The sequence below is a fragment of the Aythya fuligula genome, chromosome 13, assembly GCF_009819795.1.
Source record: "Aythya fuligula isolate bAytFul2 chromosome 13, bAytFul2.pri, whole genome shotgun sequence".
NCBI classification, from domain to species: Eukaryota; Metazoa; Chordata; class Aves; order Anseriformes; family Anatidae; genus Aythya; species Aythya fuligula.
Window position 1 is genome coordinate 14,879,862 of NC_045571.1, and position 15,211 is coordinate 14,895,072.

Genomic DNA, 15,211 nt, shown 5'->3' on the forward strand with positions numbered 1-15,211 from the left:
TGCACCAGCCTCTAGCAGCACCCGGGCTGAGCTCTTGGCATCTCCTGCTCGCTGGTGCACATCCTCCTTTGCTGGAGCAAGTGTTTTGGGTGGCTTGAATCGGAACAAAGTTAGGGATTTTGGCCACGAAGGCTGAGTGTCCTGGTGAGTGCAGCAGCAGTTTCAAGGACTACTTTTTCCCTCCTGCAGCTCGGGTTTTGTCTATTTGTTGGTTGGGATGGGGGACAGCTGATGGCCCTCGGCTTCCTCCAGCTTTGGCCACCCGTTTCCTTGCTGGCTCTGTTTTCGGAGGGTCTGCCTGCCCTGCTACACTGCCTGGTGCTCCCTGAGGGCTGGCGGCACCTGGGAACTGTCACCAGTGACTGCCAGACACCCCAGCGCATCAGAGCCTCAGCAGTGTGTGCTGAACAGCTGCCGGCACTGCCAGGAGCACGGCAGGGCCCTCAGCACGTTCCCAGCGAGGCAAGCACTGGCAGTCCCAGTACCTGAGTTACAGATGCTCGTGACGAGGCAGCCGAGCAATTAGATCATTTCTCAGACCCATTAAGCATCACAGACTGAGACTAAACGACTTTCCATTTTCTCTGCAATCGCTCATACAAGACGTTTATTGTTTGCCTCTTGCCGCTCAGCGTGGCGACGACGCGCTCGAGCGCAGCCTTCCCCACCCCTCGGGAGCCGTGCAGGACGCAGAGGGACAGGCTGGCTGCTCGGGGAGGGTGCCGTGGCCAGTGGCCGGTGGCTCACGTGCTTGTGGTACTCGAGCAGGTGCCCACCAGCGTGCCAACTACATCAGGGCACAGTGGGGTGGCTCGCGGGGAGGCAGGCGGGTGCTGGGTGCTACACCCTGCCCAGCATGCGCGCGATCCACCAGTTGCAGGGCATGATGATCCGGCAGATCACCCTGCCGCCCTGGTAGCAGTAGGGGTAGGGGTAGTAGCCCAGGAGGGGCTCGCACACCCGCCGGCAGTAGCGGTTGGCGCGGCGGCACTGGGCGCAGCAGTAGCCTCGCTCGTCCCACAGGGGGTGGAACTCCAGCCCGTTCTCCGTCTGCCGGGAAGAGCCAGCATCAGCGTGGCCAGGGTGTCCGTGGGCACCCCAGGAGTACAAACAGGACACCCCGACATGCATTTCCCCACACTCACGTAGTCGTTGACGGGCAGGTCCTCCTCGGTGAGCTGCCGTGCCCGGCGCTTGGGTGCAGGCTGTGCGCCCTTCTCCACCTCCTGCTCACCCCCGCCGTCCAGCCAGCTCTGGTTGTCCACGAGCAGCTCAGGGTCTTCTTCTTCTGCCCCTTCAAGGTCGGCCAGCTCAGGAGCTGTGGGAAGAGCTCAAGTGCTGTTGTCAATAGTCAGGGAGCAGGGGGACAAAAGACAGCAGGCTCTGCCAAAATTTGGTACCATAAGAAGAGGAAGAAAGTACCCTGATCTGAATGGCTCCACCAGCAACCCGGATCTAACTCCGTTGCCTCCTGCTCTTATGAGCTGGCTGGTACCCGCCCAGGATGGGGCGCTGTGCCTCTGCTGAGCAGAGTTTTCTTGGTAGGGGTTTTAAACTAGCTCGTTCTGATAGAAGCCGGCTAGAGAGAGCGGGTAATTACGGCGGTGGATCTCAGAGGCCACAACCTCTGCGAGGGATGTGTGGTGAGCAGCTGGAGGTGGCAACCCCGTTGTGTGATTGAGATGCGGATGTCTGCTCCTGCTCTGATGTTCATGCGGTGACAAGAATTTAGGCGGCCCAGTTTCCAGCAGCGCTGCCTTCCTTGCAGGTACAAAGGGGTTTTCTGCCTCATTACGAGGAGGGTGGCCACTCTGCAAAGCACGGGGCGGCAGGGAGCCGATACAGACAAACTCTTCTCAGAGAGAAACGTCAGCCCACACTGTTATTACATTGGACGTGTTCTCTCATGGTTGTGGCGAGCACTGAGCTCATGTCTGAGATTTACAGCAAATGGGTTCCCACCATGTCGGAGCAGGGATAGGGAGAAAGGGGACACGGGGGGGTGGTCCCGAGGCACCTGTGTGGCACTTCAGGGAGGAGATGGCTCCTTGTACCTGCTATTGGCGTTGGGTGGATCCAGTAGATGGTCACATTTCTGCAGATGTCAAAAATCTTGGAGCTCTTCAGGAATTCCTTGTTCTGAATGGGCTTTTCGCCGGGCACCCAGACCATGGACTGTTCAAAGTAGGTGGTGGTGATTTCTTCTCCCTGGAAGAAGAGTGAGATTTCACCCCGGCGTGGTGAGACGCCCTCTCTGCACCGCTGTGCCCCTCTTCTCCTCCGTTCCCCAGTGCAGCCCTCCCCTCCAAGCAGCTAGATTTGTCTGCCTCAGCCCCTAGGTCAGGGTGCTCACCGGCTGGGTGTGCAATACCTGCTGGTCCCCGTGGAGAAGCCCTGCCATGGGCCTTGTCCTGCTGCCCACACTTGGCCAGCACCGCCCTGCTCTCCCCTCGCTCCGCTCACTGTGCTGCAGGAGCCTTCTCCTTTGCAGTCCCCACCATCTGGAACAGCCTTCTGTAGCTCCCCAGCTCATTTAAAACCAAAGATTAAAACATCTCTCTGCTTTGCTCTTACTACTTAATTTGCCTCTCCTTCTGCTACTGATTTTGTGATCGAACGCTTTAATTTATTCCTCACAAAAATTCTTCGCATGGCCATATTCTGTAATTTATACCACATGTCTCTGCCAGTGCGTTATTCCATGGTGTGCTTTGGCAGGCACTTGGGGAGGGAGATATATAAAGATTATTGGATGGGTCTGCGCTGAGCTATCTGCCAAGGCAACGCGGTGGATGTTGGTGGCGGTAGCCCATAGAGCAAGCTGGCAAATGGCATTTTTCTCTCCAGAAGGTGTCTGGAGCTGCATTTCTCTTTTATAGAATTTTCCCTTATGGCTTTGGGAAGTCTTAGTCAAGAGCCAGCAACACCTGACCGATTCTGAGTCGTTTTCAGCATCTTTGCTGAAAGCCGTCCCGTTGGCAAGGTGGCCTAAAAGAGCTGGCAGCGCTGGGGCTCCAGCACCGGTATGTTTTCCCAATTCATGTGGAGGGGTTTGCCTCCTTTTGTGCTTCCTCCTCAAAACTGCAGAGAGCCAGGGGAGGGAAGAGAGCAGAGATTGCTGCTGAAGATACCGAGCACGTGCTTCCCAATTTCTCCAAAGGCAGCCAGGCTCCCCGGAAGAAATGGAACTTCCTAAATCTACATTTATCTCACTGGGTTTTACATCTCAGCTCTCTACCTGGGGCAATGTTCTGCTAAAGATTGAACAGTCATATCCGTTTTGTGATGGGAGCAGAAAAGATCTATTAGCTTCTTATGGCATAATCAAAGAATCTGTGTCTCGGAATTTGGGTCATGATTCAGGGAAATGTTCCTGCACGCGCTTTGTTTTAAACACACGTTCTGCCGGCATTTCATGTACAGTGGCTTCCTGGGGAGGGGGAATGGCATCGGCCTTCATCCTGGGAGCAGGCAGGTGGGGCTGTGCCACCACCACAGCCTCGGTGAGGGGGCCCGAACAGCTCCTGCCCCATGCACCGGGGAGCGAGCCAGCATGTCAGCCTGCACTGGCAGAATGGGGCTAAAATATGGATTTTTTTTTTTTCCATGCCACACACACTTTTTCCATGCCACGCACAAAGCGTGCACCTTGCTGCAGCAGGGCTGGGGCTCTCCCTGGCGCAGAAGGGCTTTCTGCAAGCACGGTGGTGGCAGCGCTCGGCTGGGCTGTATGCAAGTGGCGAAACGCTTTCCCAAATTGCATTTCTTCAATGCGGCTGCTCTTTTAAATTCATTACTTCTGCCTCATTCTGCTTGAGAACAGGAGGCTCAGCTCTTGGAGAAAACAATTTGATTGACTTTTTGGTGTCTGCTAATCCTGAGCTGTCTTGCGACCTTTTGACTACAACAGGATTATTGTTCTTGATCTTCAGTATTGTGCTGAGAGGTTTTTGTCTGTTGGCTGCCTAATCCCGTTTCTTTCGACTTGTTGTTTTCAGAAGCAATCCTCTGAAATAAGATAATTTTATGAAGCGATCACAGCTCGTTATTTCTTTATTGTGGATTCTCCAGGCAGGCTGGCGCGGATGGGGCTGCAGGGGGAGCGCTGGCCTTGCCGGGGTGCCTGGCAGATCCGCGTGCTGTTCTACTCACGTACCTCGAGTTCAGGGATCTTGGCCTCTGTAGTCTCAGGTATGACTTTAGTCTGAGTTTTGATGAAGCATTTTTGAAGCCCCACAAAGAAGATGCCAGTTATTCCCTGCAGCATCAAAACAAAGAGCAGGCAAGCAGTCACGGCAAAGCAGGAGGGTAAATAAAAGGATCCTACAGGGAGTGCAGCTGGATCAGAGTTTAGTCATATTTTTCCTGTTGATGTTTTTGTGCAAACTCTGTTCAGCAGCAGAGCTAAGATGTACTAACAGGTTCTCCTAAGGGATATTGCATTTTATGGTTTGGGAGAATTGGGCTTTTTACAAATATTTTCAGGCGGATAGTCATAAAACTCTACTTTGCTCCCCTTCTCCTTATTACTATCATGAGCTCTAGTTACATAAATAAAAATATGCAGAATAGTGTTTGACCATTATGGTTATATGAACATTCAGCCCTCAGTTCCTGCTAGGCTATTAGATGAAAATTTTGCCATATGTCACTGCACAGGGTATTTCCCTACAAATTTTAATTAGGTTTCAGAGAGAGCCTACAACATTGTCACAATGTTTTAATGCTCTCCAGACAGACAAATGTACTGGATTTGGATAGATTTATGATGATTGCATTCCTTTGCAAGGGTAAATCCAATAACTAGGTCTTGCTTTTAAAATGTATTTCATTGGAACTGAACCACGCTGCTATTAAATACTTGTGAAAGCTTACGTAGGCACACAGCTCCTTTCCTTTGAGAGGGTGCCCAGACAGCCTGCAGATAGGAATTGCTCTCCCTGATGCAGAACAAAACCGTCCTGGGGCCTGCTCCAGCGACACCGCAGCATCCTAAGGGATCCTGTCACTCCTCTTGCAGCTGGGCTATTAAGCACGTTGTGTTTTTAAGCACCGATGTGGCCCCAGCTGGGTCCCCTCCTGGTGGGGTGCCAGGCCCGGTCCCACTGAGCATCCCCAAGGGCTCTCTAGCAAGGGGCTGGGGTCTTGGCAGGGCTCCCACCACAAATGCTGCTGCACTCACGTTCTTGAAGTCGTGAATCTCCAGGATTTCCTCACTGCCATTTCCACTCCTGAAGGTCTCTGTCCTGGCCAGCGGGTCAATCTCCATCACAATCTTCTTCTTCTCACCATGGCTGAAGAAGGTGTGCTCCACGTCGTAGACCTGTGAGGGACAAAAACCTGCTGGCTGAGCCCCCACTAGTTTTCACGGCCTTCCCTGCACCCGGGCTCCCAAAGGGAGCCAGGACAATTTTCTGGATATTGCAAGGAGAGGCAGCTCCCAGGGAAGAAGGGCAGCATGGGGCCAGGTGTGTGTGGCTGCAGCTTGAACACCCAGACCTATGCTTGGCCATGGGGCACCTGAATAGGAGCGGGCAGACATGAGGCTGGGAGAAGGTGCTCATCCCACACCCATTTACAACACAGGCTGGATTGAAGCCCTGACCAAGGGACTTTGCCTTCCCCTGTCCCTCACTCACTTACTCCATCATCGTACCCCTGGCTTGCGTGCTCCATCACTGCACCCCCATCTCATGGCTCTTGCTCTGTGCCCTCTGCTTTCCCTGGGAAGCGCTTCCCTCTGCCTCAAGGAGGTCAGGGATCGCCTGCGGATCAAAGCCCTCCTCGAGGGCTGATGAAGAGCTGCAGGGTGTAGCAGCCTGCTTCCCGGCATGCTCGTCCCCACCGGGAGCTGCAGGGAGCAGCCCTCTCCTCCTCGCAGGTGCTCACCATGCTCAGCAAGCCTGGAAGCCCTCCTGTCTCTGCGGATGTCCGACCCTTAAAGGATGAGTAGTGGCAGGTGCTGTTTGAAGCACAGAAATGATCCTGCTGGCACAGCGAGAGCTGGAGGGCTTACGGGAGTCTCCTTTCCTGAATCAAACAGTGGCATGCGGAAGCAAAGGGCCTGTGCAAAACCCTTCTCAGGGTCAGCATCCCCCATTTTGCGACTGCTGGAAGAAGGCTTGGTGCAGGACCCAGCTGTGCAATGCAGTAACTACCGGGGTACCTTTGCCCCTGGTAAAAATCTGAAGAATGATATGTTCCTTGGCAGTCGTGAGCATCTCCTGTTAGTCAGCAGGAGGCTTTTATAAAGATATATATATGTCAATAGATTTTATGGTATGGAAGAAGTAGTGCAAAGCCTAAAATGGCTGGAAGGCTGCCCATTTTGACTGACAAACTGCACACGGTGCCATAAATCAGTTATAGGAGGGTATGATCCCGGGTGGCACCTTACTCTCAAGTTCCTCTCCATTTACAAAGAATTATTCGTGCCAGCACTGTGGCCAACTAACCCATTTGGGCTTGGCTAGCTCCCTGCTGCTTGGAGAGATGGTTTATAGGCCTAAAAATTACTCTTGCTTGCCAGTCCTTGAAATATGTCCCCCTGCGAGGACACGACGAGGCCCTTGCTAGCAGGCTCGCCGCCTCCGCACGCGGCAGCACTGCCAAGGGGATGCTGCCGTGCAGAGGGCAGCACCAGGCCAAGGAAATATTGGAGGAAATATTCTTTAAGACTTTTTTTTTTTTTTTCTCCTCTCTTTGTATGTTTGAAGGGAGCTCAAAGGGCTTTTTGTTCTTTAAAGAGTTCAATTCCCTTTGGTTCGTGATGTTGAGCCTCCCCATCCTGATTTCCTGGCAGAATAAGGACCGGTTGGTGGAACTGCTGTCCTGCCTGCCCCTTCCCTTGCCCACCCATCAGGGCTGGTGCAGAAAAGCTTTCAGAAACAATGAAACCCCTCCGTCCTTCTCCAGAGTCACTGGCGAGGTCATGGGAGCCCAGGGCTGGCATTTCGGCTGCTGGGAGCAGGACTCCCCCCAGCGTCTCTTTCCTTGCCAAGCTAGCACAGGCAGAGCCTGAAAGTAACTTTTCTTACTCCCCGTGGTCATTTCGATGCAAAAGCATCCTCTCCTTGCCGCCAGGAACATTTCCCTTAAACGGCTTCTTTTCGAAAGGGTAAATGACCATTCGTGAGCCCTGGGTGGTCCCTCCCCTTCACCGCTTGTTAACAACAGCCCCGTCCCTGCTGGTTTCAACCACGCTGCGTTTGGCCAGCGCTGGGGTTTCCTTGTGCCTCACCCCTCTGCCCCGACCCCCCGATGTTCCCTTGATGTCCGGCCAGCGCCCCCGCACCGCTGCTGCCCGGGGCTGGGGTTAGGAGCCTCCCCCCAGTTGGCACGCACCGTGCTTTTCGAGGAACAGTAGAGACTTTATAAACGTCTTGGCAGGAGCCTGGCCGCACATATGGCTTTTATTGCTTTGATTTTCGGTATTTTGTTCTTCTTGCTGATAAAAAGACAAAGCTTCTGGCGCCTGAGGGCCCACAGGGCAGCAAGGAGAGAGGGGATGCTGCTGTGGGACAGGGGATGCGCATGGGGGTTTTGGGGATGTCGCCGCTCTTGGGACTCAGCAAAAAATCCCAAAGTGAGGTGCATCCCAGGGCCTCCTGACTGACCCTGGGCACGCAGAGCCCGACTAGCAGCGTGCGTGTTGGGAGCGGGGAATAGAGGAGCACAATCCAGTTAGCAGGAGCTCCCTCTCCAAAAGCTAATCCGTCTCACCGTCCCCTCGCATTGCAGACACATTAAAGTAAGAAATATAATCCATGACAATCAATCACCACTGCGTCCTGGCTTTCTCTCCTCTTTATGCGGTGGCATAATGACTTTTCCACCGGTTTCTGGCAAGATAATTGAAATGAAATGGAAAATATTTTCTTACTTGTCATAAAATTTGCTGCCGGTGAAATAGAGTAACTTTAACTCTTCATGGCACAGCTCCCGTACCCTTTAATTGTCAGTTAGGGAAGGAATGTGGGGACAGAGAAAAAAGCCAGCCCAGAGAAAGTAAAAGCTAGTTATGAATAATACAAGGATTTTAAAAAGTTCCCACAAATACCGACGGTGTAAGCAAAGCCATTCTGCAAACTTGCCTGGATTTCAGGGTGTAGTTAAAAGTGAAGCGAGTAGGGGAAGAGCCCCAGCTGGGGAAAGCGGAGCTCTGAGACGCTGGACCCGAGAGGTCGTACTTACTTTTCTGGGTGTTGGGTTCCAGAGGTATTTGACACCGAAAAAAATGAGAATCAGAGAAATGACCAGCACGCTGAAGAGCAGTCCACAGATCTTGTACCTGCTGCAGGTCTTCTTTCGGGTCTTGGATGCTTCTGCCTGATTAATTACAAAAGAGCGATCTCCAGAGGGCTGCTACCCGTTCACGGAGGGGCGAGTACACGCACATCAGACACTTATCGCGCTCGCCAACACCGGGTCGCGAGCTGCCCCGTGGCGAAGCACGCCGTGAACTTACGTCCAGAAAGCGGCACTCCTCGGGGCCGAGCCGCGACGTCCCTCCCATGATCTCCGCGGCTGGCTGCTCCCTGCGCGCGAGGATGAGCCGGCTCCGAGGTGGAGTTACAGAGGCTCTGGGCTGCACATGCAAGGGGAAGGCTGGGTTTCTGCGGCTCCGATGACGGCTGCAGCCAGCTTTCCCCCGCAGGCTGCCTGCCCCAGCCCCTGCACCACGCTGGAGGCCCTCCTGGCTCCCGGGGCTGCGGCTGGGCACACGGGCGGGCGAGAGGGAGCATCTGCAGCTTGCAGGGTGCAAGCGATTTGCACCGTTTTGGAGGTGCACCCGCGCTCACCTCCACTGTCTGGTGTCCATCAGCCCTGTCCGGGGTCCCAGCTGGGGCTTCGGGGCTTTTCCTTTAAGTTCTGCTCCTGCTTCTGCTCCCAGCCCTGCACCGACCTGCTGGATGCACCTGGGCTGTGCAAGGGGGCTCTTGGGGGCTCTGGGGCCATGGGTCCCTGCAGGGCAGGGATCTGTGGGCACAGCAGGGGTGCAGGGGTGTACGTGGGCATGTGCTCATGTTTGTGTGCCTGCATGTGTGTGCATGGGCATGTGTTGCATGGGTGTGTGTATCTGGGTATGTGCATTTGCTTGCATGCACAGGCGTGCACAAACATCCGTGTGTGTGCGTGCATGTGTGAGCACCCCTTCAGCAGCACAGTGGGAAGTCTGAGCTCTCCCCACGGAGGGGTCTGGCACCCCACACTCACTTTGTGCAGCTCCTGCGTTGCCCCAAAGTCAGCCTAGTCAGGAATTTCCTGACTAAATAGTTTTGTATGGAAACAATTTCCATTTGTTGAAATCGTCCCATTTCTTCATGGAAATAAACCCATTCTAAGACAAGCTTCAGTACTCCAGTGTTAAGTTTCTGGTCTGAACAGGAAGGAGGCTCCCTGGTGCGGAGGAGCTGGCATGCACTGTTTTTTTGAGCTCTTTGTGCTAATAAAAGCCCTGAGAGCATCATGCGCTAATTAAAACTGCACCGAAAGGATGAAAATCCGCATTGAGTTTTGTTCTGGGTGAGAAACAGAGGAAGAAATGGCAGCAATGGGGATGGCACAGTGAGGCCAGGTCTGGTGCTGGTGCTGTGGGCCCTGGGCAGGCATGCACCAGAGCTGCCCCTCCCCACTGAAGCTGCAGCAAGCCCACAGGAATGCAAATACTCAGGGCTTTAATATTTGAGAGGCCAAAAGCAGAAGGGAGTCGTATTGACAAGTGAGAGACAGAAGGTTATTTGGAGGAGAAAAATAACTTTTTAATGGAAAGCAATCGCAGTCAGCCTTCAAAAACATCTAAAATATTTTGGAAATCTGAGTGCAGCAAATACGTGCAGCCACCGCATTTATATTTCTGCACTTTTCTTTTCAACAGAAAGTTTCACCTCTAAAGCTTTTGTTCTTCACTGAAAACTGAAGTATCTGTTTTGGACTGAAAACATTTTTATTTTTTTTTCCTGTCAAAATTACTGCTTCAGAGAAGAACTTTGGAGCTGCTCTACTGAAAGACGGTTATGATTACAGGAAAGAATTACAGCAGCGTTGTTAACCAGACATAATTGATCAACATAGCAGCCATCTTCACAATATCCCCCACTCCAGGCACAGGAAACACTGCAAATACCACTCATAAACCAAATTAGGCATTATTATTTTATTACTGTTGTAAGGTAAATGTCAAGTTTTTTAATGGCAATCACTGTAACTCCGGCAGGAGTCAGGCAGCTGAATTAGCTCGAAGAGGTGAGAACCTCCCAGGGCTGGAAGTTAATAAAACTCAATAAATATAATCACCCCCCACTCCCCGCTTGCCCCCAGCACCCACGCTGTGCAGGGAGCAGGATGAGACCCCTGTGCACCACTGCTCTCTGTAGGGAGCTTTACAAATACTCAGCCTCGAGCTATGGGTTTGGCAAGAGGAAAACCCCATCTGAACAAAACTGTCCTTGCTGTCAGCTGCTCTGACACTTGCAGAGGCTGCAGTGGCCGCAGTCCGCAGGTCAGTGCAGCCCCTTCAGGTCCTGCTCCTTCGGGGTGCATGGAGGGATCTCAGGCTCAGCATAGAGGTTTTCAGAGAATAATCTGTTTTTTCCATGAAAAGGCAACAATTCCAGGGGAAAAAAAAATCAATTGCTTTAAGACCACAATTAGGTTCTCTGTAAAAAATAAGCATTTCTGATGAAAATCTCCCATCAGTGCCAATGAAGAGGTAACAATTACTAATTTTCCTTGAAGCTAACAAGTGCAAGTCCATATGACAAGGGAGAATTTAATCTGATGTGAAGTGAGGAAGAGAAGCAATGCTGATATTAATGTGTGACTAATTGATACCCAGAAGAACATTTGAAATTATTAAAAGGCTTTTGATTTTTGCACAGGACAGTAAGAGGCTCATTGCCTATGATCGGTGCATCCTTTCCTTTCCTGCTTCAATTTGCCCAGAAAAAAATCTATCATGTCTGCAGTGTAGCTTGAGTGCTGCATAAAATCTCTGTGTCTGGAAATGTTATACCAAGAAATTCCTCCTGGACAGTGCGGAGGTTTGTGCGCAACGTGAGCAGGGGCGAGAAGCCCAGCAGAAATAAAATAGGCCCCGAACCACTGAAGCAGCTCCCCAAAGCAGCGCGGCTTGGACAGCAACCTCTAGCCGAAAACGAACCGTGATTAATAGGGTGCTCTTTGTTCTAATGAAAAACCCATTAAGGTCAGTGGCAGCATCTCTGAGCAGCACTAAATTGGAACGATGGAGACAGTAAAGTTAAAAATGAGCCATAATATTAATGTGGATAGTGAATTAATTGGGCAATTCCATAGGCAGTAAGTAAATCACACCGTTTAGTGTGGGATGGGGCGTCTCGTGGCTCTCACCGCAGGGCAGCAGCACCGGTGACCCTGGCCCCCTGACCACCTTCACCCCCACTTGTGTGCTGCTGGGGGTCTCGCTGCGGGGACGCGCCTCTCGTGCTGCTCTCCTGGGTGCTCCCCTACTGAGCAATGTGTCTGCTCCCAGCTGCCCAACTGCTGCTTCCAGCGTCCCAGCCAGCAAACGGCGAAAGGGAGCTATCCCCTATAAACTGAGCTGGTTAGCCCCTGGGCTGATTACTTAGAGCCATTTCTGCTTCAATCTCTCCCATTTTCTGCAACTTTTGGCAGATGAGCGGCTGCGTTATCTCCTCTTATCAATTAGCCACGTATGACCCCTGTTGAAAGGAGATTCCAGTAATCAGCCTACTCATCATTTGCTGTTTATCTTAAGTTCACAGCGCGGTAGAAAACTCCAGAGACATACTTGATGTAAGTTAAGAAACTTAATCATTGTGATAAAACTGCTCCGGGAATTGGACTTCACGTTTGAGGTGCACGTGGCACGTGGCGCTCTCGCAGCCGCTAGCTGCAGCAGATTATGCAGAGCTGACAAACCTTTCGGAAACAATACAAAAGATGAATTTGCGGTGGCCATTCTGAAGGAGCCTCTCAGAAAGTGATTACCGACGACACGCTTCTCCTTGTTCACAGCCTATGAAAAATCCTGCTTCTCAGAGCTGCGCGGCTGGCTCGGGGGACAGCTACCTCATTGCTGCCGTTGTGGCTCCCTCGTCAACAGAAGTTATTAACGGAGCCGGAGAATTTTATCCAAATGCCGGTTTCATCTTGATAAATAACAATTTCATGTCTGTGTTCTACTAGATGACTGCACGGTTTTATTTCAAATACTTAACTTCTTCAGAAACGCTTCCCCGTGCACGAGGTTTACCTCATCCACAGAGTATGTGCCGAACCGCTTTTTTCGCCCAGCTTTGAATATCCTTGATGCAAAGACCGAAGCCATAATCCTCCACTATCATAAGTCACTTCTCCCAATAAAGAGCTACTTCCTACTGGGAGTGCTAAAATGTAATTGAAAGCTACGCGTGTGTTGGTGTCGCACAGAAAACCATTTTATTAAAAATAGTTTAAGGCTGAAAGGGTTGTTAAGATCCAAAGTAATATTCCAGAGCTCCTCTCCGACGTGCGCGCAAGGAAACAGCAGAGCCGTAACGTCGGAAGCGAGCGGTCGGCGCCCCCACCCTCGCTGCTGCCAAGCCTGCCCCTCTGTCACAGCCACACCAGTAGCCCCGGGGTGATCGAGCCACACACCCGTCCTGTCAAAAAGCGTATTTTTATCTGAGATAAAAACACGTGTCACTCGGAGCTGCCGTACAGGTGCTAGCGCTGGATTCTGTGCTTGTGGCACTGGGTGGCTGCTCAGGGTAACGCGGGCATTCCCCTGCCAGCAGTTAATTTCTGCGTGCCTAGTTAGAGGCAGGTATGTTTGTGATTTCTGAGCTTGGCAGGAAGGAGTGGATGAGGTCAAGCCCGTGCTGTGGGCACAGTGTGGGGTTTCCCTCTGGGGACAGCAGAGCCCGAACGGCACCAGTTGGGAGCTCTGCAGTGGGAAACCTGCAGGCAGAAGGCAACTTTGGTGAAGATTGCTGCATTGTGCTGAGACTGTGCGAAGGGCCTAGACAGATCATTATCATCGCTTAGTAAACTTAAAGTGTTAACATGTTAAAAATTTCCATCCGAATCAATTGAGTTTAGAGTCGCATGGGCCTCTTGCATTGCTTTACGCTGCCATCTGATATGTGCATTAACGTTGTTTACTTCCTAAAGCAAGTAAAGGCAAAGTTGAATGTGACTAATCAGGAAGGAATCCATTAAGCTGAAGAATTTTGACACAGCTAATTTTTCTTTGATTGTCATCAAATCTTCCACTGATAGTCTTTGCAATTAATCGCGCTGCAGTGGTGCATCATTTTCCCTTGTCCTCGGAGAGCACACATGTTTGGCAGGCTCAGTGTTGCGGGGAAGGGAGGATGGTGTCCTGGTCTCTCGGGTGCGTCGAGGTTTTTACTGAGTTCCTGCGGCTCCGAGGATGGGGTTTTTGCCTGGTCCTTTCTTGTAATGTCTCCACACAGCTCTGCTTCCCTGAACCACTGGCTCTGCACTATGTACAGCCAAGCCGTGCACAGCTTCAGGGGCCTTTTAGCAAAAAAAAAACAAACGGCTATTTTAAAAATCAATAACACAAATAAAGTGAAACAAGATCAACACGATTGCCCATCTCTGTCCCAAACAGGACGAAGCTGGGGAAAGCTCTGGAGATCAGTGTTGGGGTTCATTTAGCAAAAACGTGGAGCTGTGGCTGCTGAGGGTTGGTTCCTATCTGGGTGCTTGCCAGGGGGCCCTGTGGGTGCTTTGGGGGGGGGCACACAGACACCTGGGGCACCAGCTGCTGCCATCAGTGGAGCCTGAAGGTCTCTGGAGCCAATGCTGCACAGCTGCCTCCACTTGGGTGGGTATATAGGGGATGGGGTGGCAGCTCCATGGGGTTATTAGGGGTCTTGGCTAGGTTGTTTCTGGGAGCAAGGAGGTTTGGGCTGTGGGGCTGCTGGCTCCTGGCTGGACAGGAGGGGGCTGTAGGGCTCAGTGTGTCCAGGCCTCAGTGTGTCCAGGCTTGCAGGGTGCTGAGAAGCAAGGATCAGCAAGAGGAAACTGGGAGAAATGCAGAGAAAAGGTAGGAAACGGAGGAAGCCGTGGTGCCTGGGGGTGAGGCGGGAGCTGTGCTGGCTGCTGCCTGGATGGGGTTACTGCAGTGCTGTGTTACCTGTTCCTGTTCCCATAGGGGGAACGGCACCTGGGCTGTGTGCCTGTGCTCTGGCAGTGGTTGGCCTGGGCTTTGTGTGCTGGGTCCTTCCCTGGAGAGGCCTCAGCCAGCGGGTGGGAATTCCTGGGAGATTGCTGCTGGCTCTGCAGCAGCCGTTGGTTTGAGTTCTTGCATTTTTCGCCCTCTGAGAAACTGCTCGCTAAAGAAAGCACATTTTTCTTGCTTACTGGGAGTTCCTGTTTGTCATTTTTATAAATCAGTGTTTATTGGCCTAATTATTGTAAATGCAGAGCCCAATAAAGGTGACTGTGATTGCAATATCTGGTAATGAATTTTATAACAAACCTGCTGAGCTTGAAAGCTGCCAGCAGGAAAGACATTATGTCAGGCTAATGAAAGACAGGAGAAATGCTCCCCGCTAAGCTCTTTCCAGAGCATGAAGGATCTCTGGAGGAGGCTGCTGGGGTCCTGCAGGGCTCCCAGTGCTGCACCCCAAAGCTCTGGGGTTGGCTTTCAAGTGCCCCCCTCCTCCTGGGGGGTGCTCCAGGTACCCAGGAGGGAGGGCTGTGGGAAGGGATGGCTCCTGCCAGGCCTGGGCCCTGCTATGGGCACCCAGACGCAGGCCAGCAACACCCAGGGGTGCTCCTCTCCCTGCTCCAGCTCCCCCGATTTCCTTAATTGCAGCATGCAAGCACTGAACGCAAGGCATGAGGAAAGCAGCTTAAACAGCACCTAAAGCTAGCTCAACTCAAACTGCTGTAAATAGATTAATTTAAAAAAAAATCAATTGAGCTCTGCAGGGGCAGGCTTTCCAATAGAGATGCACGTTAGCATGCTGGTGCCTGCTCTCACCTCCTGCCCTTACCCGTGCCCTGCTGTGGGAGCAGCATCCCCTTCCTGCCCTGTGTCCCCCAGTCTGTGCCTGGCCCTGTATGGGGCTGCCCTATGGCCACCCTTATCCCCTGCCCATACAGCTGAGGAGCTCCTTCCCTGGGGAAAGGGATGCTGCTCCGGAAAGGTGATGGTGTGGGGCAGTTATGGGCTGGCTGGGGGTGTTTAGGA

The 15,211-nt window shown here is 52.3% G+C and overlaps 1 protein-coding gene across 1 annotated transcript; it reads right to left on the reverse strand.

The window, feature by feature from the left end:
- Positions 1-583: 583 nt before the first annotated feature.
- On the reverse strand, positions 584-8,598 carry TNMD (tenomodulin). The gene is made up of 7 exons (XM_032196194.1): positions 8,468-8,598; positions 8,194-8,328; positions 5,183-5,323; positions 4,157-4,258; positions 2,055-2,208; positions 1,146-1,318; positions 584-1,050 (listed from the first exon to the last, which is right to left on the reverse strand). Exons 1-7 carry the CDS (start codon positions 8,513-8,515, stop codon positions 841-843), a joined length of 963 nt encoding a protein of 320 aa, XP_032052085.1. The 5' UTR covers positions 8,516-8,598; the 3' UTR covers positions 584-840.
- Positions 8,599-15,211: the final 6,613 nt, after the last annotated feature.